The following is a 25970-nucleotide window of genomic DNA, read 5'->3' as shown; positions in this document are numbered from 1 at the left end:
TTGAAAGAAGACTAAGTGATAGAAACTCAGCAGGTGTTTATAGCACAATCATCACAGATTAGAGAAGAGAAAATAATCCTTTAATATAGCACAAAGTTATATCCAAACTGTCTTTACAATACACAGAGAGGGAGAAAAATAACCAGTTATTTATAGAATTTTCCAAGTATCTAAAGCCAACTATCTGGAGGTTCAAGACTAAGAATAGGTTTTATTTATGTATCTGAGTAGGATCAAATGAACAATGAACCATTTTATATCACACAGGGTGCTTAACATCATCTCTCCAAACTAAATGTTCAATAAAAAGATGAAGAAGATAGAGACAAAGATGACACTATGAAGTGTCTTTACTGTTCATTTGACAAATCTCTGTTGAGTATCTACCAAGTGCCAGGCTATCCTCATTTTCTCAGCAGTTCAAAGATAAGACTATCAATGTCAGCTCCCAGACCAGTGAGGCCTGAGCACTAGGGTGGGCTGGGGCAGTGTCCTGGGAGTTTGCAACAGGGAGAGATAGGAGCATAGTGTTAAGCATAAATAACATGAAAGGTAATCTCCAAGAGAGAGACCAAAATCAAAGTCAGGCTGACCAAGAGAATTGTCAGTCCAAAGTAGGTATTAGAGAGGAGGCTCCTAGTAGGAGACAATGGGACAGAAATCAAAACAGACAAGAGGATTCATAGCATAGGGACAGGTGGAGAAATTTCCTGAGGCTGAGTGCATTCTGCATAAAGTTTCATGGAGCATATATGTGAGATGTGGGCTGCGAGAGGTGAAAAAACACAATCCCTGCCTTCAAGATCACAACCTGGTGAAAAAGAGAGATAACCCTCATTTCATTCTGTACATGTATGCGTCAGCTCCACCCAACAGTTCCCCATGCCTAGAAACATACCTCTGTCAAATGTTCAATTTGTGTTGTGCAGATGGATGATGACAACGAAGATTATGTCAAATAGACAAAGGAGGCTGAAGATAGAGAGATAAGGCAGGGAGGTGGAACACTCCCAAGACAAGGAGTCAAGACAGCTGGTTCTAGTCCTTAGCTCTGCCACTAACTAGGGTTAACTTGGACAAATTATCTAAGCTCAAAGTTTCATGAGGGACTTGGCACAGATGGTTGCAAAGACCCCCTTTTCCTTCTATTTCCTTTTCAGCATAAAATGAATACATCAATCTTAAATCAGATTGGACTTTCTCATCCTGCCATCCTTCCAACCGAGTTGAACAAACGTAAGTGTTTTATAACTCTTGGTCCTTTTAAAAATCAACTACAGTTGAAGCATCTGCTTGAACAGAGTTTTTAAAAAAAAACAACCAACCAACGTTTAAATCTAAGCAATATCCCTGTGATATCTCCCTTGTGGATATGTAAACTTTCAACCTCTTACCTTGAATAGAGTTTCCACATTTGCCCTATTTAATCAACAATAAAAGTCAGATATGTTATTCCTTATATTTTTTTGCATTAGCAGCATACTATAAATTCCAAGTAGAAAGGGTTTGGTTTTTTTTGGCCTTTCCACATTCTACACTGAGAAAGAAGTTAAAGATAGTTAACCAGAACAATTTATGCCTTAAAATTCCTCAAAGAGCAGAGAGAAAACAATACTGTCTATTCCATTTTAGGCTTTGGTCTCAACAGTTCCATTTGTATAGGATATGACATACTAAGAGGAAAAAAAATCATAAATATGTATTACTAATATTATTACACATTTCTTTAAATTCTAGATTTCAATGAAAACATTTCAGTTTTGTTTGAACCATTGCTTCCTAAAAAGTTAATTTAAATATTTTCAAGGAGATGTCAAAACCCATTTTGATATCTGTGTTCAGTATCAAGATACAAGATTAAGTATTCACAAAAGGACAGATAAAGAGGACTTTCTATTTTAATAAAAATCCAGAGTGAGGGAAAAATAATTCACATAAGGCAAAATGAAGTTGGAAAGTAGAACATAGAAATTCTAAAAGTCAACAAAATACTATGTGAAGATTCCAAACTGACAAAAGTGGGAGAGTAATGATCCATTTCTTTAAGTTACATATTGAAATCAAATTACTAACTTTCAAGAGGTATTTTTTCTAATTTCATTCTCCATAATGCAATCATCTTGAAACCCCATCAGCCCTGATTAGCCAAATGAAGTCTCCGGAAAACTCAAGTTTGAAAGGAGAGGGAGGAACTTGTAGCCGAAAACAAAATAAAGCTTCACATCTGTGTCGGCATCTGAAGTTGCTCTGTAAGATCTGATAACTTGTTAGAAAGCAATTTTTTTTGCAAGGCAGTGGATTTACATCATACATTTTATCTCTCCAAGAAAATTTTAATTACTGATTCCAATCGTTTCTGATTGATTTGCTTTTTATTCATCCAAGGTATTCTCTGCTCTATGATGAAATCAAGCCTTCAATAAAATTCCAAAAATTTCAGAACAATTTACAAGCTCCAGATGACTGAAAGTTTTCTCATGTCAGTTTGGCATTCAGGAAGAGCATTTCACCAAATACATTCTGAAGGAGAATACATCTGCACTCACTAAAATAAAGAACTCACCGATGACATACTTGAGGCAAATTAATGTCACATAGATGTAAATTTGCCAAGATTCTCTGAGGCTAGAGCTGCAATCCCACCTCCAGGTATTTCAATGAGTTCTCTTCTAAAGCACAAGCCACCAGTTACATGGCTTAATGTTTGGGGTATTATAGCAATCAATTTAATAAATACACATTATCTTCTGTGACAAGTTTATAACAGTTTGTATATGTGTGTATGTCGAGTGGGTGTATTAGCAAAGACTATGTGTCTGCTGAAAGCCCACTTAAATTTCTCTTGGTCTGGTCCAGACTCCAAAAGACAAGACAGAATCAAAGAATCTTAGCACTAAAAAGAGTATTAGAAGCTATCTCTTCCAAGGACTTGTTTCAATAATGGCAAGCATATCAAAAATCCATATGTGTATTCACCATGAGAATATTTTCACAAATAATAACAGTAAATCTAGCTATTCAAAAATATTGAATTTTTAAACATCAGTATGAAAGCAGCCCAAGAAAATAAATAATTTAATCAACATTACTCTTGAAAGAGTATGTTACAAGGATATCATTAGGCAGAGATCAATTTTTATCATGTCACTAAGAATACTAGTATTTAACAAATGAACTCTTTCTATGAAAGGCAAAGGCTTATACAGCCAATTCTGACTCCAATGTTGCCTTTCTCCTTCAACAGCTTCATAAGGGAATATACTTTTACAAACCAACTGGACCCAAATATTGTCTGGTTTGGCTACACGACCAGAAATTGTAGGCTAATTCTACGATTCATGTCTTGGTCTCTAGAATGTCAGGGATACTCATTGTGGGTTCTTGCTGGGTACAGTTGGCCTATGCTTTAGTCAGTCACTCTTAGAACTGAGCCACACTGACAGGACATCTTCGATTCAGGGACACATTCTAAAGCATACAGAGACTTAAAGCGTGATGCATGTTCACCAACATCTGTGAATCTCTTCTGAAATTGTGGTCCCCCCCCCCCGCCCGCCACCAAAGAGATCTTCAAATCCCCAAATCTGATTCCCTTGAGCTCATGGCAATTCAGCAGAGTGAATTTATTGCACTCTCCAACTGCAGTCTGCTCAACCCAGCTTGGATTTGTGCGCTTGCTTTACACTGAAGCACAACCCATGCCTCTGCTCTGTCCCTGCAACCATAAGTTCAGTTGATGGTGGGGAGGAAGTGACACAAAGCAGCATGTAGAGTAGGGGCTTGGGCACAACACCGCTTGCTTTTGAACCCCTGCTCTGCTGCTTACTAGCTGTATGACCAGGGCAAGTTACCGAACTGTTCTGTGCCTTAATTTCCTTTTTAGCAAAACAGGCATAATAATAGTGCTGCTGACTTAACACATACGAACTGCTTACTATAGTTCCTGACACAGTGTAAGTAATATGTAAGTGTTAGCTATTACTGTTTATTAGCAGTAAGGAAGTATAATTTTATAAGCCGTTCAAAATTCAGAATATCCAGTATCTCAGAGCCACTTATTCCAAAAATACCGTCACGTCAGGACGGTACTGATGCTCAGTATGGAGCCACACAATTCAATGACTCAGTCATAAAACTACAGTTTTATAAAACTATCAGACCCTGCTTCTTCTAAATATCCCATAAACTACAAATAGTTACAAACAAAAATAGGAAGACAATTTTTAACCTTAATAACTTCTTTTATCTTATTGTACAGTGAATCTGATTGACTCGGTTCACAGCACAGACCCATGAGTGATAGATCTCTGGTATTAATAATAATGACAGCAGCAACAACTATGTGCAAGGAACTGTACCAAGGGCTTTATGTGCTTTCTCTTACTTAATACTCATAAAAATTCTACAAGATAGGAATCATCATCATCCCCATTTTCCATAAGAGGAAGCTGAGGCCCAGACAGGTTAGGTAACTTTCCCAGATTCACACAACCGGTGAGTGGCAGTCAGGATTTGAACCCAGACTCTAGAATCCTGATCTTGTGCCACATTGACCCTTCAGTGGGGGTTGTCTTAGGGTGGGTTTGCCTTTCTGACCCAATCACAGTGGATATAAGAGATTTGATGTTAGGACTGGCAGAGCTTGGGTCACATGCACACCCATAGAATCACAGGAAAAATAATCTCCATGCAAATCATAAGGATTGGAAGAGCTCTGGAGCAAACCATGTGTGTGTTTTCAGGGATAGAAAGAATCATCCAGCAAAGGATATAATGAAATAAGGGCTCAAGGGGTATGCCCCAGCTCTCTGCCTGCCTTGTAGCTCAGAGAGGCAGGCCTAAAGACTAGAAGCCTTGACAGCCCATGTGGAATGGGCTCCTTCCAGTCAGGGGAGCGTGAAATTATGGGCCCCGTGTTCTCTGTATCCTCATTCTTATCAGCACATGGAAACAACTTAAGAAGACAATAATTCTGCCACATCACTAGGCCCAAGAACCAAGGCTGCTCTTGACATTCTTGTACCAGCATTGGGCCACGCCCCCTTATTTTTAGGGCCTATGAGTTTTCCCTTAATGTATACTTAGTGGCATTCTGTAGGCAGGGGTGGTCATGGCCTATCACTGTAAGGGTTGGTTTCCAAAGGAAAATCAGGATATAATTACCAGAAGAAGAGGTAATAAATGAGGTACAAACAAAAACAAGGTGACAAATATAGCTAAGTATAATATAATAACAACAGTTATAAATATTGTTGCCCTGGTCACCATTTGTGCAGAACTGATTCAAAGAAGTTGAGTGACTGCCATGGTTACCCAGCTAGAGCATAGCAAAGTCCAGGCAAGAACTCCTGGCTACTTGTCCTATTTTCTTTCCACTACACAAACATTTAAATTTGTCCAGAACTGGGCACTTTCCCAACACACAGAACTGCTAGTGCAAAAACGAAAGGTCCTGGGTAAACTGGGGTGAATTGATCACCTTGCCATTAATCTCTATGTAATTGTTTCACCTTTACTGCCTTTTTGTTTAATTCGTTTTGGTTTTTTTGTTTTGTTTTGTTTTGTTTTTTACATATTTCACTCTCCAATTGTCCACACATCAGTGAACATTCTTAATCAGGTTTTAACCACAGGATTTGTTGACTCTATGACTCAATTAATTAAAGAGCCTGTGGGTCCTTGAGACTTCTAATTATTTTCAGGGAATTTTTTGAAAAGGGAAGTATTAAAGAAAATATAATACAAATTTTTCTTTGTAATATATGCAGTGTACTAGTTCATAAACTAGGAAGCAGAGGGCCCCCTTGTAAAAGTTAGTCACTGGTTACTTTTCAAATGGAAAAGGCAGCTCTGCCTTCTTGAATTAAAGGGAGAGTTCAAGTCTTAAATCTTTAAAAATCACACACACACACACACACACGCACACACGCACACACACCAATGATAGGGGCTGATGGGGAGGAGCTCAGAAGCTGATCCAAGCAGAAGTGGCTGGAACACTCAGCTTGCCCAAGGACAGAAAGGCTGGGAATCTCTCTGAACAGCCTCTCCCAAGAAACACTCAGAGCCTGCCACTCTGGAGTGTGGGATGCAAACATAGCACATCACAAGGGCCAGACCTTCCAGAGTAGGAGACTTCCTCGTGCTAGTGGTGAGTACATTTTCTGCTGCGAGTAACTGAACACCTGACCCAGACTGGCTTGAATCTTAAGAAAATACATTACCTCACAAAACTGGAGTGCAGAGGTAGAACAGAGTCCACATTTGCCTGATTTGGAAGTGCAACAATCAGGCCCACATTATAACTTTCATGGTCCCTGGGCACTTTTGCCTTCATGAACCCCTTCCTCCGCTAAAACAAACAAACAAACAAATAAATAAGAAAAAGGAAAATAAAGAAAAAAAGTATATTTCATGACTGCAATGTTATTAAGACATTTAATCAGGCTAGATGACATTTATCTTTTCCTCTGACTTTACAAGAAAATAAGACATTGTGGAGAACCCCTAAAAGTATCATGGGCCCTAGGATCAGTCCACCCTATGAACAGTCTATCCAGGATGTAGGTTCTGTCCACATGTTGGCCACCCACAGCATGTACCACCTTCATGATCAGGCTGGCTTACCTCCAGGTGGTAACATGGCTGTCAGTGGCAGCTGAGGCAAAGGGCTCCATTGTTCCCCTCCACTGTGCACTTGAGAGGCCTTTCCCCTAACTATGGAAAAGAAGTACTTCCTTTTAGTTCTGATTAATTTGGAGTGGGACGATATTTCACCCCTGAATCAGTAGCCCAAGAAAGCCTTTGCCAATTTCACTATTTTTCAACTAGTAAAGAGATACCCTATCATTAGAAATAGGAAGGATGGGGTGCCTGAGTGGCTCATTCAGGTAAGTATCTGATTCTTGATTTTGGCTCAGGTCATGATCTCAGGGTTGTGAGATTGAGCCGCATGTCAGGCTCCACACTGGGCATGGAGCCTGCTTGAGATTCTCTCTCTCTCCCTTTCCCCCTGCTCCCTACCCTCCCTCTGCTAAAAAAATTATTTTAATGAGATCTTCACAAAAGAATATATATTGATGGACAATAGGAAATAAATTAAAAAGAAATTAAAAATGCTCAACATCATTAGAAATGAGATCACCAATAAGATGCCGCTTAAATAATACACTATAACAGCCAACACTATAAATGACTGACAATACCGGGTTTTGGCAAGGATGTGGGGCAAATGGGATCTTGTATGTTGCTAGTAGGAATGTAAAATGGTACAGTCACTTTGGGAAACAGTTTGGCATTTCATTTTAAAGTTAAACATATTCTTACCATATAACCCAGCAGCTCCTCTCCTAAGTATTTACCTAAAAGAAAAACATATATTCAAACAAAAATTTCTACATGAACATACACGACAGGTTTATTCGTAAACAGTCCAAATATTTATCAGCAAGTAAACAGATTAACAAGTCAGGGTCTATCCATTCATTGGAGTACTACTCAGCAATAAAAAGGAATGAACTTCCAATGCACCCAACAACAAGGATGCATCTCAGAACCATGCTAAGTGAGGAAAGCAAGACACGAAAGAGTACCTCCTATAGGATCCATCTCTATGAATTCCTGCTGAGAAAAAAACTGCAGGAGGCTATCATAATAATCCAGGTGGAACACACCGGTTGCTCAGACCAGGGTGTTAACAAAAGAAGTGATGAAGAATGGTCTGATTCTGGATATATTTTGAAGGTGGAGCCAAGAGAATTTTCTGAAGGATTGAATGTAAGGTCTGTGAGGAAAAAAAGAAATCAAGGGTGACACATGATCTTGGAGCTGAACAAATTGGAAAGATGAAATTGCTATTAATCAAGATGGTGAGGCAGCTAGATAGAATAGGCTGGGAGAGAGGGTGAGACTCAGCAGACCTGCTAAGTTTGAAATGCCCATTAGGTGTACAGAGGAAGATAACAATGTCAGCAGCTGGATATTCAGGTAAGAAGAGCTCCAGACTGGAGATAGAAATTTGGGAGTTTCAATCCACTTTTTCTGGGGAGAGGGCCAAAGATAGAATTTAAAAAAAAAAAAAAAAAAAGAACAGAAGAAAGTGTCTGGACAGATCTTTTTACTATACAAAGGTGAAGTTCCTTTTTTTTTTTTTTTTTTAAGTTTGGAGGCCATTAATGACTGGGAAAACAAACTTATTTGAATTTTGGTAGTAAAAATCTTCAATACCATTAGCAAAATCCCACATACTTTTGTAAGGTTCAGGGCCATTAAGTTCATTTGATCTTGCTCAATATTGTGTGGCTTGCAACCAATCTGGCAAGGTCTAGACAACCCACTGCATACCCCAGAGATAAGGAGAGAGGCCTCCACCCAACAGCCTCTGCCTCTTACACTGTCTACCACCTTCTCTGTGGTGGCCAGCAGAAAAGGGGAAGGAGCTGACCCTCTCTCTTCCACCCTCCGTCTCCTGCTGGGGGTCAAAGTCCTTAGTACCTTCAGTTGGCACATCATCTCATTCATGAAGTTGTATTTGGCTGTTTGCTTCTTAGAAGACAAGACTGCCTTGGAAACAAACTATTAATCTGACCGTAGAGTTGGAGCCTTCAGAGATAACAGCAATCTGTGTGGTATGATTTGAAGAAGCCAGAAAAAAATTTTTTTTTTTTTGCTCTCCAGATTCCCGAAATTCCACCATTAGTATGAAAGGTGAAAATGAAATGTCCAACTTTGAATGACCAGAACTGGGGACTCTTGCAAGTGAACCAGTGAAGAGAAGCAGTAGGTAAAGAAAAAGGGCCCATACACAGGGGAGGTTTGCGAGACCAAAACCAAACCTGACCTCACAATTTTGTTAGCATGAGCTATACGTGGCCCGCTGCCAACCCTGTCACATAGTAGGTCATAAATACTTGTTGAATGAACGGATTCTCTTTTTTCTACATTTGAGGAAGCAGACCCTCCCCCACGCAAAAATAAAATAAATAAATAAACAAATAATCTGAAAGAAAGGGCACCAACAACCAGTCCAATGAATGGGGTTAAGTAACTGTCCTAGGATTCACTTATGGGGGGGGGGGGGGAATGTTTAACCAGTTTCTCAGGACCCTGAGCAGCTCTCTGGGAGAGATGTTTTTCCTCTACGGGGCATGAGATGCTGTCCGGAAGGCTGGAGCATCACCAAGGCTGATTCAAACCCAAGACCTCACATGCCAAGCATGCCATCTTCGGCCTGGGGTTCCGGCGTGTCTGGGAACTGGGGTGAACGGCTGGCAGAGGAGGGCAGGCGCCAAGGCGGAGAGGGCACTCGGAGGAGGGGGCGCGGACCCGGCTGCTCAGAGCGCTCTCCCGCCCGGCCTGCAGCACCCGGCTCAGCCCTTGCGCCTCCCTCAGCTCTCTCCTCCGCCCCCCTTCGCCCTCCCCCTTTCCCTCCCTTACTCCTCCTCCTCCTCCTGCCGCCGCGGCCGCTGCCAGACCTCGCCAGTTCAGACCCACCGGGCTGCCCTCCCCTGCAGCTCTCCCCTTGCTGCCCAGGCCACGCAGGTAGGAGCCCCTGGCGCCCCCAGTGCCCGCCGGGCCGCGCGCAGGGAAGTAAAGTGGGGTAACCTCAAGGGTGCAGGGTACCCGAGAACTGCCCCCGGACTATGCAAGATCTCTCAGGCGGAGAGGGAGGTGGAGGTGTGCGGTCTCGGAATGCGATCTGTCAGCATGTGCGAGTACCGGGGTGACATCTGTTTGGATGGGCAAGTGTGTGCGCGCCCACAATCAGCCGACTGGGCTATGCCCATAAACGAAGTTTTGAAAGTTTCAGGGGGCCAATGTGCGAGATTTAAGCCGCACCTGGATTCCACAGGAGCTGGTGAAAAGCGGGAGCGCAGAGCAGCTCCCGGGGCTACAGCCTGTTAATTTAGGAGAGGGAACCTCACCTCCCCCGGGGCGCCAGGTCGGCCGCCTGGAAACTAGTACGCGGCTGCGGTGCGGTCCCCGGGTTCTGGCTCTAGGCAGCCGGAGCCTGAAGGTAGCGTGCCGGGTACCAAGGGACTGAGAAGGCACCGAGAATCGGACGCTTGGGGCTGCTCCTCCGCACGACCTGGGGCTTTCACACGAAACTGCGCGAGTAGAATGGCACGGAAATGCCACTTAGAGGGTTTGTTCGGGGGATATGAGAAGGAACTCTGAAGGGCAGGTATTCTACTAGGGGAGGAGATTGCTCTTTGAGTTTTGTTTTGGTGTTTTGCTTAAAAAAAAAGTTTGAGGCCAAGGTCATTTGTATTAGTTCACAGGTATTTCTGCTAAGCTGTGCAAGGAGCTTCACTAGTTGGAGGTGAGCATACAGGCAAAGCCTGAATGTTCAAGGAATATGAGATTTGCTGCCCCACCTCCTCTCTCTCTCTCTCTCACACACACATACACACACATATATAAATAAATGCACCAGCTCCTTTGAAATTAATTACCCTCTATTCTTTCCCTTCCACACCCTTTCTGGAGCCTGTTGTGTAGGAACAGTAGAAACTCCTCGCTGAATATCCTTTGTATATGTTCAGCGCAGCTGGATGGAGTAAAGTGAAATGTAATTCTGCAGCCGTTTTAGTCTTTGGTGCCTCCTTTGGCCCAGGGAAGGTTGAGGTGGGGGAGGGGAATGAGACAGTAGATTGGAAATCGGGTATGATGGAACCTCAGCCTCTCCCTCCTGCCCTTTCTTGCTTGTTACTGCACAGCTGAAGTTTTGTTATTTCCCCTGCAGCAGATACTAAGCATCAGTTTGTCCTGTGTTTTCTTTGAGATTCACGATGTTGAAAGCCCTTTTCCTGACTATGCTGACTCTGGCGCTGGTCAAGTCACAGGACACCGAAGAAACCATCACGTACACGGTAAGGGGTGATGGAATTTGAGATAAGTGCGGTTCAGCGGGATTCGGTGACACAAGGGTGACTTTATCCACTCCTGCCAGTGTATGTGGTCTGTAGGCTGTGGAGGGTAATAAATTAAACAACGCTTTAGTGTGGTTCACATTTAAGATTTGTTTAAATCACCCGTGGTCCCTCCAAAATTTCATTTAGATCACCAATTGAGATAGGAACCAAAATGTAATGATTTCTGCAAGACTGAAAAATGAGACCCTTTTAAAAACAAAAACCAAAGTAAGCTACATGTTTCTAACACATCCAGTAAATTAATGAGGGTAAGGAATTGGAAAACCTGGATTCCTATATACATGCAGATAAAACCAAAACTTGCAGAGTAAGACAAGTCAAATAAAAACAAACATCACAAAAGCACACACCTCATTTGTATATATGATATGTTCTCATGTAAATGGCCCTTATTGAATTTATAAAGACTATATATCCATTTATAGTATAACTGAATTCATATAAATGCCCTTCAGGTAGAATTTATGGGCTACCAGGATGTGTATTGGCTAAAGTGGTCTTAAAATGCATTGTGTGAAATTTGGTTTTGTATTTTCTAATTAATTGCATCTGATTATTTCCAAGTAATATTTGATTAATTAGTTGATTGCATAGACATTACCAATGTTTAATAAAATATCAAAAATATCATCTGACTATCAGGATTGGATGTAGTGAGAACAGAGGGCAGTACTTACCTCACTTCCAGTGAGTTTGTTTACACCTCTGTTTTCTCTTTTCTTTTTTTGTTTGTTTGTTTTTGTTTTGTGTCTTCTAGTCTTTAACCAGTGTCATGAGGCAAGTGACATTTGTCCTGGATCACAATATGAAAAACATATTTTTCTACTTGCTCCCAATTTAAAATGAAGTAATCCTACTCAAAAGAATGTGAAAAATTTTTGAAAATAAAACTCCTAAAAGTGAGCTAATGTCAATTACTGATAATAAACATTATCTCACTTTTTGGTATCCTATTATCCCCAAAATGTTAGTATTCATCTGGAAAATGTTCTTTGTTGTTGTTCAGATCAACTATAAATCAAGTAGGGTTTCACATAAATATTTTGTTAACTTAATGATAAATGTAGTTGCTTCCTCTGCTGAAGATAAATAAAGCATGAGAAATGAATACATGTGCTGTTTATCTTCAAATGAGAATGTTTTGTTATTCAGGCTAAACTTACTACTTTCTTAAGGAGCTAAAGTTAAATTAACTACCCATTTTTATATTCATCCAATAAAATATTTTATTGCTTTTACAGTTGCTTGTCTTATGCCCCCTTCTCTTTGGTTGATCAACTAAATCACAATTATCTTTAGCAGAGAAAGTTCCCTGTGGATTAAACACTAGAGTTTTAGACCACTAACTAGGGTTCATTATTATTATAACAGATTTTCCAGATATGACATCCTTTTTGTTCTAAAATTAGGTCTATTGTCTCTTGAACTGTGGATGCCTAATAATTTATGGTTAAAGAATAAAATATAACTACTCTGTGAGTACCCCGTTGTGGGGATACTATCTCCTTTCACCAATAGCAGAACTGAAGATCAGAGAGAGTATCTACCTTGCTGAAGTCTACACAGCCAGCAAGTGGTCTAGTCAGCCTAGGCTTGTTTATAGCAGATCCATATTAAATGTGCTGGAACTAAATACCTATCACAATCTGCATGCCCTCTCTAGTTAGCATGCAGATTATTCAGTGAACTGTCATTGTGCCTAACTTGAAAGGTACTTTTGGGAAGATTGAGCTCATATTCACAAGACAGCGTCATATCCCCCTCCCATTTTAAAGTTAGGGTTCATCCAGCCATTTACTTGCCAAGTAGCTACCATGTGCATAAGCAGTTCTTACACCAGCAAAAGAACTTAAGTTTATTTGTTTACTAAGAAAATCTAGACCTTTACCTCATGGAATTTACGCTGGGAAAATACTGTTGAACTACAAAGTTCCTAAGCAAGTACACATATTATAATTGTATCAATTATATAAATGCTAAAAAGATAGAAAAAGCAAGGAAGTAATTAATGTCAGCACTGGCGTATTGGAAGAGGTCAAGTTCTGTGCTGAATCTTGAAAGAAGTAATGATGTCAGATTAAGCTAGAACGGCTGAAGAGGTATTGGAATCAGAGAAAGTGACATGATCAAAGTCTAGGGGTAAAAACAGCCAAGATAAGTTGAGGAGATGACAAGTTTAGGTGGGCTGGTGCTGGGTGGTGAGGGGAACCTGGAGATGGCAGAAGTGGGAGGTGAGAGGTCTGCAAGTCAGTGTGAGGTCTTAAATGTAGGAGTAATACAATCAAGAGAGCAAGAAAGATTGTCTTGGAGGCTGTGTGCAGCACACAGAGATATGGAGGACAGCCAGACAGCCTTGCCTATTCACGAGGCCAGGAAGGCTTACACAGCAACATGGTAGATACAGACATGGACACAAAGTCAGCAGAGTTTAGAGGAAAATAAATGGAAAAGTCAGTGTGCATGTTACAGTTATAATCCAAGGTCCTAAGGAGGGTGGTGGCGCTCTGGGCAGGTTGGAGAAACTAGAAAGAATTAGCTTCAGAGATAGAGTGAGTATAGTTTTCACCCTGTGAAGTTTCAGATCCTGCTAAAATATTTAAACTGAGCTGTCCCCATTCAGCTATTTACTTGCCGAGCATCTGTTGTGTGCATAAGCAACTCTCAGCTCTATTAAAAGAATTCAAGTGTATTGGTTTGTTCACTCTACTTTTGCTCTATCTTTCCTGAAGCATCTTCCTCAAATCTGCATCTGGTCAAATATTTTCCTGAGCTTGAAAATGCTTCAGGGAAAATAAATAAATAAATAAAAGTATTCAGAGGCCTCTTATCACTTATAGCAGTATTTCTCAAGAAGTAGCCTATAGGCAACCTGTGTCAGAATCACCTGGGATGCTTGTTAGGAATTAAGATTCCAAGCTTCCTACCCAGACCTGCAGAATCTGATCCTTTGGGTCTGCATTTTAATAAGCACCCTAGGTAACTTAAGCTTGATCATAAAGCTTGAGATTCACTGAAATTCAAGGTAGGCGTTGATTCCTTCTTGTCCCTCTAACTGCATGCCCCCACTCAGACTACTTGCAGCTCTTTCTGTCTTTAACAGTGTTGCATCTTTGCTCCTAGGTCCCTCCTCCTAGAATTCCCACATTTCCCTGGAAAGATCCTGTAAGACCCAATTCACTTGTGATTTCCCCCATAAAACCTTCTCTTCCACTCTGTCATGCCCACACACAGCCCTGGACAGAGTCCATCACTCTTTCCACATATATGTATGTGTCACAGCACCTGACATCTTGCTCCAACTTGTCTACCTGTCTGTCTGCTCTTCTGATCTGTGAGCCACTTGAGGACAAGGACAAGGTCTTCATGATCTTTGCATGCCCAGGGACTAGAACGGTGCCCAGTAGGAGAAGGTACTCAGTAGATGGTTTGTTTAGTGAGTGAACTAGAGAGGACTCGTAGGAATTGAAGCTAGGAGGTGGGCCAAGGTGTGAGTAAGAGGCTTGAGACTCAGCTGAACAGGTAAGGAAAGGCAGGTGCTGGAATGCTCTAAGAGAATTGAGAGAGGAGGGGAAGAGTCAAGGGCTGAATAAAGGAACTTGGTTGATTTTTTTTTGTTTTTGGTAAAATTTTTAATGTGGAAGAAGGGCAAATAAAGCAAAAAACAGGCATTCAAGGAGATTACAGAAGATCAGTATTGAGACAGAGAAAAGAATTCTGAGATGGTGATGGGCAACTGTATCAAATGCAACACAAGAGCTGAGGCAGCTGGTGATTGAGAAGGGAGCCCGGAAGTGATCCAATGCACAGATTTGTCGAAAGAAAAAAAGAGAGAGAGAGAGAGAGAGAGAGAGAAGGAAGGAAGGTGGAAAGGAAGGAGGGAAAGAAGGAAGGGAGGGAGGGAGAAAATCTAGGGAATGTTAAACTATCCACCTCATGATCTATCTGGGACTCTAGAGCAAGGATTGTTGTCATAGGAATGAAGCTTTTAGAGTGACTACTTAGGAAGTGGATACACCAATTAACTGTCTCCTGGCCCCATCTTTGATGTTTTCTTCACAGCAATGCACAGATGGATATGAGTGGGATCCTGTAAGACAGCAGTGCAAAGGTGAGCCAACTTCAAAGACTTCCCGTCTGAACATAGCTTTCTGTCTCCATCTCATGTCACTCTTCCTGTCCTCTTTGTATTCTACCAAAAAGGTGTGAGCGTATATTTACATGTTCAGTGTTCCCTCTGAGAAGATTCCTGATTTATTTTATTGCTGACCACAGATATTGATGAATGTGACATTGTCCCAGACGCTTGCAAAGGTGGAATGAAATGTGTCAACCACTACGGAGGATACCTCTGCCTTCCTAAAACAGCCCAGATTATTGTCAATAATGAGCAACCTCAGCAAGAAACACCTGTCACGGAAGGTGTGGGTGCAGCGGCCAATGCAGCCGCCTCGTCAGGGACAGGCGCTGGGGGCATGGCAGCCACCGGCATGGCCGCTAGTGGAGTGATGCCCGGGGGCGGCGTCGTGGCCAGCGCTGCTGCAGTTGCAGGCCCGGAAGTGCAGACTGGCCGAAATAACTTTGTCATCCGGCGAAACCCAGCTGACCCTCAGCGCATCCCCTCCAACCCTTCTCACCGGATCCAGTGTGCAACAGGCTACGAACAGAGTGAGCATAACGTGTGCCAAGGTAAGCATGACTTATTATGCTAATGAGAACATTCTTGTCCAAGTGCACCTCGTGGTGAGGATTAACAGCTCCGCTTTACTGAGAACTTCCCACACGCCGTGGTGCTGAGTGCTTTGCCTGAATTATCATTTAATCATCGCAAAAATCCTTAAAGTTGGTTGCTGCCTGTATCATCCTCATTTTACAAATGAGGAAGCCGTGGCTCAGAGAGAGGGATCATCAGTGGTTCTCAACGATAGCAACAACCATCTATAGTCACTTGGGAGCTTCTAAAACCTCCATATCCAAGCCACACCCCAGCCCCATTAAATAACAGTCTCTGGGGATGGGTTCTGGGCCTCCCTATTTTTTAAAGCTCCCCACGTGGTTCCAAGCCTGCAGCCAAGTTTGGGAATCAGGGGTCACACAGGTGGTGAGAGTAGAACTAGCCTTCAAACCCAGGCAGGGGGAGCCAGAGTCAACAGCTGTCAGAAGGAACAGTCAGGTTATTCATTTGAACTTTGAAATTGTGAGTCAAAGCTACTCCATAAATGTCCTCCTTTGGGTTCTCAAGTTTTCTTTTCATTGAACTTGCCACTAATTTATTTTTCTCACTGAGGAATAAAGAAATGGGACTTCTGTTTCTCGTTACCTTTGAGGAGTCTCCCCCACTCCACATTTCTATCTTTTTCAGTTCTCATCTGAGCACATTTCTCTTATATGACTTGCACCATGGCACCATCTGCTTGGGTTTTTCTGTTTATTTTCACAAAGAGTACACATCACTGTGTATTCTAGAAACAGCTGTAGACTCATGCTAACAAAATGATAAGAATCTTGGGCTTTGAAGATGTGTAGGATATTAGTTAACTGGACTGCGCTGTGAGATTTTGTTTCCCCTTTTCCTACTTAGCCAACCCTTTCAGATCTGCCTGGTGTGGAGCTCGTTACTGACAAGGGCCGTAGGAGCCCCGGACTCCTTTTGCACAGCCCCGGGGCTGACAGGGTAGACCCCATTTTATACCACAGGTGCCTGGTACATATTGGCCAACAGAAAGGGTCCAGGAGTTTTTAACCTTCTACCTGTTCTGAGTGAGGAGAAGAAGCATCTTCTGTTTCCCTAAGATGCTGCCCTTAATGCACTGGTGTGGAGTTTTATCTACTGTATGAGATAGATTTGAAATGGCTTATAAATGAAGGACACTTATCATGCCCTGACTTTTAATATTTTATATTTTGTGTTCAAATTTTTAAGTACCCCACATCAAGAGCTAACCCATGCCGTGATGGTGTCACTTTTCAGAGGGTGCATCATATTAGCATCTGTTTTGTGTTACTGTCATGAGTCAGAATTCCAATAATGATGATGAATGCTTCAGCATCTGCTTGATATTCCGATATTTAATTTAAGGATTATGTCAAGGAGATAGCCTCATGAGGTTACTTTATGTATACGTGTTTGAGTGAATGTTGATAAAAAGTATCTTGAGTTTATTTAAGACAGCAACTTTTTTTTTTTTTTAAGATTTTATTTATTTATTTGTCAGAGAGAGAGAGAGAGAGCGAGCGAGCACAGGCAGACAGAGTGGCAGAGGGAGAAGCAGGCTCCCTGCGGAACAAGGAGCCCGATGTGGGACTCGATCCCAGGACGCTGGGATCATGAGCCGAAGGCAGCCGCTTAACCAACTGAGCCACCCAGGCGTCCCAAGACAGCAACTTTTAATTGTGTTATTTAAATATCTAGTTGAATTAGAAGGTTTGGTGGTGTTTTCCTGAAACTGGAAAGTGATATTGAAGTTTTTTTTAAGTATTCACTTTTCTATACTGAATTATTTTTCATGCTCCAGTTATATATTTTAATGGTACTTAGGAGAAAAAAAAAAAAAAACAGAAAAATGAATGGGTCATTTCCCAAAGTGGCTTATACCTATCATTGACAAATGTGGTTGAATTCAAGAACAATGCCTAGAACTGAATGAAGAAGTTCTAGGATAGAGCATATTCAAGACTTACAACATTCACTGGTTATAGTAGAAACTGCATAATAAAATGTGAATAATAAAAATGAAATCTATTTAATATTTTAAAAAAGACTTAGACCTTACAAAATTACTTTTCACAGATTAAAACATTTGTAATTCTTAATTCTGTGAGAATTTTTTTCTTTAGTTATAAGCTAAAACCATTAAATGCCTTGCTTATGATAGATGCTGAAAACATACTTACTGATTGTGTGCACACAGGGTATTTCTAACCCAACTGTTCTATATAATTCAACCAATTTAAGACTTGGGATTGGGGTCTGTATCATTGAAAGCAGGGTTAAAAGTTTTTTGGATGACTTAAGGCTTAAGTTGGATTTCTTCCCACCTCACAATTTTGCAAAGTGCCCATAAATGTGGATTTACTTAATTGTTGATAAAAGGGGGTTATTTCATATGATAACAACAGGATAATCTGTCTAGGGAATCTGACTAACATAAGTGGAGTCACACTTGTGCCCGTTTATTATTGAGCTAATCAAACATGCAGTCCAGCTTCTTCTAATTGCCTGCAGATGTATGACATTCTCATTCCAGGCCAGCAGCACAAAATAATGTTTTATAACCAATGTGAAAGTGAGGGGACCTCCGCTTAAAACAATAATGTGCTCCAAGGACCTATATTTCTGACATCATTGTAGAGTTTGAAGAGCCTTCTGTTTTAATAAAGTTCTCCACTCCCTTTTAAATGTTTCATACTATGCCCAGTAATCCAAACACATTTACCATGGTTGCTGGATCGGAATAAATGAATGCCTGTAGATGAGTCATATTTGTATTAAAATTATTTCTTTTTTCCACATATATTTTTCAACAGGTACAGTTTATCATTACATAACCTAAAGCTGAGCAGATTTTTTATGTAATGGCTGAAATCTGTACTGTGCTTTGGTATTAAAGTCAATTGTACTAGTACCAGTTACACACTAGTACCAGTTACAGATGGCACCTAATAATTTAACTAGCAGTAGATATTTTAAGTGTATTCTATTTCACAAATATATTTTTAAAAATTTTATTTATTTATTTTTGGAGAAAGACATAAAGAAAGTGGGCAGAAGGGAGGGCAGAGAGGAATCAAGCAGGCTCCCCCTGAGCATGGAGCCCCACTCAGGGCTTGATCTCACAACCCTGAGATCACAACCTGAGCTGAAATCAAGTCAGATGCTTAACTGACTGAGCCACCCAGGTGCCCCTATTTTATAAATATGTTTTTAACCAGCCTTCTGTGTTTTAACAATCTGTGAAAACATGATTTTTTTTTTACTCCTTTTTCATGTATTTGTCAAGAATTTTTCAGTTTTGTGCAAACGCAGGAGGTTTAAAAAGCAACATTACCTCCAAATATCAGTTCACACTGAGGAAGTTTTTTCAGACAATTTTTGCAAACTGTGGGTGATGCTGGGGGAGCAATTTGCACTGAGAATTTCAAATGACAGGCACCGTCCTTGACAGCTATAAAAACTATATGAATATCATTTTACTGTCACATACCTGGAGTCGTATATAAATAAAGTTTTAGAAATTGTTTCTCTATGAGCTATCATCTACATAAAAGCCAACAGATACTCATCTGCTCCAAAAGGGAGATGAATGAATGGGGAATATATTATAACCCATTGATGGGTCACTTAATCTTTCTACAACTTTATTGCCTAGTCTCTGTGTATCTTCCTCAAAGGCAATGGATTTCAAAATCACTAGTTCAAGTTAAGAAAGGATTTTTAAAAGCATATATAACTTTCTAAAAGCCTCATTCTTATAGAAAAATATCATTTGGGAACTGTCAAGTAACAGGAAAGTATTGATTGCTCAATTTAAAGGAATTTGTTTACTTAATTCAACTTTCAAAAAATTAAACATAAGATATTTTGTATAGCTGATAGTTAAGCCATTACTAAAATCGGTCAGGATTCACAGGTATCATTACTAACTTGCCAAAGAAACTGCAACATCAAAAAATCAACTTGATACAAATGCCTAATGAAGACAATTATGGACTCAAGCCAAGTACAGTACCTGGCTTGTATTATATAAGGTATAACTGACAGATGTGAAAACACAACCCAGGGTTTCCAACTGTCTCTGTTTACCCAAGACTGTCCTGGTTCGAAAACTGAAAGCCCCGCATTCTGGGAAATGCCTCTGTCCTGAACAAATGGGGTGGTTGATCACCCTAGCGCACCCCCAATAACCGAATCTCTTGCACCTCACAGCCAAGAGTGAGAACTTCTCAACGTTAAAGCCATTTTTTTTCAGGTTATGGCACTGTTTGTCCAGTGAAATTGTTTTTTAATTTGTTTTGAATTTTCAAAAACCAAACTTCACTGATTTTTAAGTACCTGGACAGGGACTTCTCTTGCCATTGTCCGGATCCCACTTGCCGGTTTGCCAATAAGCAGGTTTCCACATTGTTCTAGACTTTGCATGTGCCAAATACCTAGACATTAGCACCTACATACTAAGATACATGTCATACAATAGGTAGCTCATCTTTCCACATTTCTTCTGGGGGAAAAAATGTACCACACAGCCAAATTAAGTATCATGCTTTAACTATAAAATTTTGTTTGTCAAATTGAAAAAAAAATTTAGCTGTATTTTAAATGCTTTCATTTTTATCACTGTTGTCTGTGATTCAGGAGCAACTAAAAAGCCAAAGAGAAAAAATTGCCTTTTTACAAAGCTTAAAGGAACAACAAAAAAAATTATGCTCAGGGTTTAAAAAGCTCTGCATTGTTGGGGATCACCTATTATCTTTTGCACATTTCTTTATAAACATAAGGATAACTAAAATACTATTTTGAAAAGGAAAGAAGTTATTATCTATACATGTACTTTTAAAAAGAGAAACTTGAACTAACATGTAGAGATTCTTGGATGCTAGGGATGTCTTTCTTTGACTTCTTTCATTTGAAACTTATATGATCTCATATACAAAAGAGGACTTATAAATTATAGTGTAATCAAGTGGCTTAACATACCTGGCATTGTCATAACAAAAGAGCTTTCAAACACTATCTTTTTGGTGTTTTTTTTTTCTTTCTTTTTTTTTTTTCTTTTTTGGATCCTCTACGAATATCATTAGGGTTTCTCATTGTTTTGGTTAGTTTTGTGAGGAAATGCCCAATTTTTGTTACGTATAATTACACAACCCAGTGAAGAACTCTGATCTCAGAAAATAGGTATTTTGCAACAGGAAGACTATAATTGAGTAAATTATGATATTAACAGAAACAAATACTTCAAGCAGAAAGGAAAATGGGTATTTAGCCTGCTTACTGCTTTTCATTGCTTTTAGTTGTTAATTGCCTTTGAGTATCTAAAAATTCCCTAAAGCCATGTAAATAAATGGGGGTCAAGTTTGTAGGGATAACTTAATAACTTTTTAAATAAGCTGATGCAGTGCAATAGAAGTGACTGATTTTCTCCTGAAAAATCTAGCACAATTTCATAATTTACTTTTCCAAATTGTTATAGTCACTGAATGCCTAGTTAATTTAAGACATTTCTAATACAGGCGCCTAGGTGGCTCAGTTGGTTAAGTGCTGGACTCTTGGTTTCAGTTCAGGCATAATGTCAGGGTCATGAGATCAAGCCCCACTACAGGCTTCAAACTCAGTGGGGAATCTGCTTGACATTCTCTCCCTCTCCCTCAGCTCCTCCCCCTTCCTCATGCACACGTAGTGTTTCACTCTCCCTCAAATAAATAAATAAATCTCAAAAAAAGAAAGATTTCTAACATACAATTATGAACAATGTGTATATGTGTATGTATAAGGACTCAAGAAGTGTCCTTAAAATTGCTTTATAAAAATTGAATGGCAACTATTTGATGTGAAAGGATGAAAGAGGTCAGTATGATCACACTTCTGCAAACAAAAGACTATGCTGTATAACTACGTTTCATAGCATGTGGTCCCTAGACTGGAAGCATTAGCATCATCCAGTAATTTATTAGAAATGCTAATTCCTGGACCCCATCAGAACCACTGAATCAGAGACTCTAGGGGATGATGCTCAACAATCTGTGTTTTAACAATCCTGTGATTTTGATGTGTGTTCAAGTTTGAGAACCAATGTCCCAACTTAATCTTGACTTCAGAAAATTGAATTCAGCTACAAAAATCAGAGGGTAAGGTTATAACACTTTATATGGGAAAATGTAATTTCCGTAGTGTAGTGGTTATCATGTTCGCCTCACACATGGGAAAATGTGAAGTAGGAAAAAGAAACCATCAAAAATATATATTCTGTTTCTAGGATAGAATATTTCTGTTTTACTTCTCTCACCTTTCTTATTGTCATCACCAGGACTCTGATTCCTAAACATGAGTGATGATGAGTTCTAGTTAGTAGGGTATGATATGTGTAGTCTAGAGTGAAAGGAAGCATCTAAAGAAGAAAACAAGAGACTGTTCATCTCTCTATAAAACCTGCAAATGTGGGGGGCGCCTGAGTGGCTCAGCGGGTTAAAGCCTCTGCCTTCAGCTCAGGTCGTGATCCCAGGGTCCTGGGATCAAGCCCCGCATCCATCCGGCTCTCTGCTCAGCAGGGAGCCTGCTTCCTCCTCTCTCTCTGCCTACTTGTGATCTCTGTCTGTCAAATAAATAAATAAAATCTTTAAAAAAAATAAAAAATTTAAAAATTTAAAAAACCCTGCAAATGTGAAATACCCTAACAGTCTTGAACTGTCAGAGAAACTCTAAGTTCTGCTCTAGCTGTGGTAATGGTTAGTGCTAAGAGATACTCATACCTTCTATAGGCATCCCCCTTATGCTCACAGCACAAACTGGCAAGATGAGTTAATGCTGTCTTGAGGTTTAGTTCATGCAGAGTCACAAATGAGGAGGTTGACTCTGAGTTTGGCCTTAAAGCATCTTTCATTTACCAAAGTGATAGGAGATCCTTCCACTACCGGATGCCCAGCTGACATCTCACTCTACTTAAGAGTGTTCCCATGGTGTCTTCTGTTCAATTTAACCTTGATCAAAGATTTACTTTTCATCAAAGATGAGGTCCTTGTTAAAACTAGTCAGCACTGGGGTGCCTAGGTGGCTCAATGGGTTAAGCCTCTGCCTTCAACTCAGGTCATGATCTCAGGGTCCTGGGATAGAGCCCCACATCAGGGAGCCTGCTTCCCCTTCTCTCTCTGCCTGCCTCTCTGCCTACTTGTGATCTCTCTCTCTGTCAAATAAGTAAATAAAATCTTTAAAAAAAACAAAACAAAACAGTTAACACTTAATCTGTGGAATGAATTTCCCTCTCCCTATAGCAGCAAAAAGAAGCAGATGAGAGTAGGATTGCAAGCCTGGGTAACTTCAGGAATGTGCACTGGTTGCTGGCTCATTATTTCTTTCTCCAGCAGAAAGTCTCAAACTGTATTCTTTGAAATCAACAAGTTGCCCCTTTTGTAGGGATTGCCTTTACACTTGCTGAATTACTGGCACAATTCTATTCTTTGAAACCAAAGAATAAACAAAATTTGTCCCAAATGTGTTTGATTTTGCACGAATGTACAAATAAGTAATTCACACCACATCTGAAATCCATTAGCATGCTTCTTTTTCCAGGAGGTATCTGCAAATTGCACACTCAAAAACAAAACTGATCAAGAAAACTGCATTCAAATATTGGCAGAAAACTGCAGCTGTCATTGCAAGCATTTAGCCACAATTTTAGGCTTGTAGTTTGAACCTAAATGATTTGTAAACATTTAATAAAGATGAAGTGAAGAAATGACATGAAAGGAAGGCTGAGTGGCAAGATATCGGCAGCAGCATGGATAGCTTATTGCTGTCAATTTCATATGCCTACAGATTCAAAGCAGGGAGAGACAGTGAACCAATGCTATGTAAATGTGTATTAAATAGACTGAAAAACTTAAGATTTGAGCAAAATCAATTTTTAAACCTTGAACTACTTTTCAAATAATTGTGCATCTGTCCTAGTGAAGGGTAACCAAGCAATACCACAAGTGAAATTGATCAAATAGAACACAAACCCATTCAGCTAATGCTCAACAAACACAATCCAGTTTGAGAACTACTTTCTATTGTGGGCACTTTGATAAAATCAAAATAGAAGGAAGGAGTGGTCATTGTTCTTAGAGAATTTGGCATCATCAACCCTTCAGTGAACAAAAAGCAATAAAAGAAACCAACACCAGTCCAGCAAAGTAACACACGGGACTTCACAAGAAGTGCGTAACGAACGGCTAAAAGTGTCACCAGTTTGTCATACAGGGATCCTTCCAATTTACTGAAATCTATATTTGGGCAGAAAAAAAAAATGTCCCCAGAAATGTGATCAAGAACAAAAGTTTGGTTCCTCCCTGGAAAGGACCATTTTTTAAAAAAAGATTTCATTCATTTATTACTTGACAGAGAGCACGAGCTCAAGCACTAGCAGGGGGAGCTGCTGAGCAGAGAGCCTGATGTAGGACTCAATCCTAGGACCCCAGGATCATGACCTGAGCTGAAGGCAGGCACTTAACCACTGAGCCACCCAGGCACCCCTAGAATGGACTGTTTAAAAGAGAATGATGAGAGGAAGTTGAGAGGTGTCATGAGGAAATTAAAATCCAAACAGTAGAGGAAGTAACAATCAGTGTAGCCAAGCAGAATAGGTGAGAATCAGCATTGTGTTCCTTCTACCCTGGAATGGTTTCTCAGGACAGTCCCCAGAGACAGGGAGCTGCTGATAGGAAGGCTAATGAGGAAAGGCAAAGCGGTAGATGGAGGAGAACCTAAACAGAAAGTACACTTGATGCTGAGCTGCACAGCAAACATCTATGACCAGTTCCATCTTTAGTAACTCCCTAGCAAAATACTAATATGTTCCTCCAACTCTGTCTAGATATCTTCCTGAACTGTGTCCTGTTTTATTTATTATTGAATAGACACTAAGCAAATGTGGTTTTTTTTTGTGCACGTGTGTGTGTCTAATTGAATAAATGAAGGGTTTTTAAGCATCAGAGAGCTCAGGCTTATAGTTTACTCTGTGCTCTAAAACCATCCTTGTAAATGAGCTATTAAGTACCAAATGTATATAAGGTATATTTCCCAACTATATATGTTATCAAATTTCTCATTAATAATTGGGGTCTTAAATACCTTGTTCCCATTTTAAGCTTAAGCAGCTTGAAAGGAGCTATAAAGTCTATTCTTTATATCCTAGATTGTTTTAATAGACGTTGGTGAATAAACAGGTTTCTATTATCCCTAGAGCAAAACTAGTAATTGGAAATACTAGATTCTTTTTTACTTTCTGAAAAGTCATTTAAATTGTGAATGCCTCTTTGTATCAAATATATAATTCCTCAGAAATCTAATGATGAATAATGAAAATATGGTTTGGGGGGGGAATGTTAGAAAACATATAAATTCTCTGATATTGTGAACAAACTCAAGGCACTTGATAAAGCTCTCTAAAATAAGAAAGGTTCAGAGCAATCCATATTGGTCATTTTCCTCAACTACTAGCCAGAAATTATCCTTTTCAAGTCAACTTTGTTCAAATGCTGAAGGGTAGAGTCTAGGAAAATCACTTAGTTGGATGTAGGTGACTTAAAGAAGTGCATTTCTGTTCCCAAGGTAGGAAGACCTGAATTGCTTGGGAGGTAAGAAGAAAATCCATGGATCCCAGGGGCCCAGGAAGAAAGAACCCAGCTTACTGAGGGCCCCTTGGGAGCTAATAACTAGCTTATACTTGAACTGTAGATGAAGTAAGAGTGTCAAGTAGGAAATGGAATCAGAGACATCTGCAAAAACTACATGTATAGCTTTTATGTATGTCCAGCTAAAATAAGAATCACTATGGGAATTGGAACTACCACTGTGCATACTGTTAAATCCCAAAAAGTTCCAGCAAATGTAATGAAACAAATTTTGCTCCCTAAACAGCTATGTGTGTTGTAAGGAATATACCCTACTCCCTTGAGTAGAGGTGTAGAACATGATCCAAAATGGGAAACAACTCACAGAATTCTATTCAGTGTCCTCCCTGGAAACCAGGTCTATCACAATCTGGATTAAGGAAGATTTTTTTTTGTTCTATGGTGATTAGTTAGATTTTACTTGTGAAATATTTTGCAGCAGAGTTCTCCTGTCATACATATAGTCATAGATGAGCATGCCATTAAATTGTGGTTGACATTTTTACTATTTGGTAAAAAACAAAACAAAACAAAAAAAAACCCTTAGATATCTCAGTATTTTTTTTTACCAAATATTAGTAAAAAATAATTTTTTTACCAAAAATTACCAAATTTTTACTCAGATTTAATTATGAAGAGCAGTATATCTGTATTTCAGAGTTTGCTGTTGAA

The 25970-nt window shown here is 39.9% G+C and overlaps 1 protein-coding gene and 1 long non-coding RNA gene across 2 annotated transcripts in view; one reads left to right on the top strand and one right to left on the bottom strand.

Moving 5' to 3' along the window:
• The window catches only part of LOC308348729, a 297221-nt gene that overhangs the window by 51951 nt on the left and 219300 nt on the right, over positions 1-25970 (bottom strand). The gene's annotated exons all lie outside the window — the stretch shown is intronic.
• The window catches only part of EFEMP1 (EGF containing fibulin extracellular matrix protein 1), a 58746-nt gene continuing 42240 nt past the window's right edge, over positions 9465-25970 (top strand). Inside the window, exons 1-4 of the mRNA XM_080813016.1 lie at positions 9465-9540; positions 10784-10871; positions 14994-15042; positions 15207-15620. Coding sequence (XP_080669142.1) covers positions 10791-10871; positions 14994-15042; positions 15207-15620 — 544 coding nt within the window. The 5' untranslated portion in view covers positions 9465-9540; positions 10784-10790. The remainder of the gene's footprint in view (positions 9541-10783; positions 10872-14993; positions 15043-15206; positions 15621-25970) is intronic.

This window comes from Martes martes (assembly GCF_963455335.1).
Source record: "Martes martes genome assembly, chromosome: 9".
Lineage (NCBI taxonomy): Eukaryota > Metazoa > Chordata > Mammalia > Carnivora > Mustelidae > Martes > Martes martes.
This window is presented reverse-complemented; position numbering and strand designations above follow the sequence as displayed.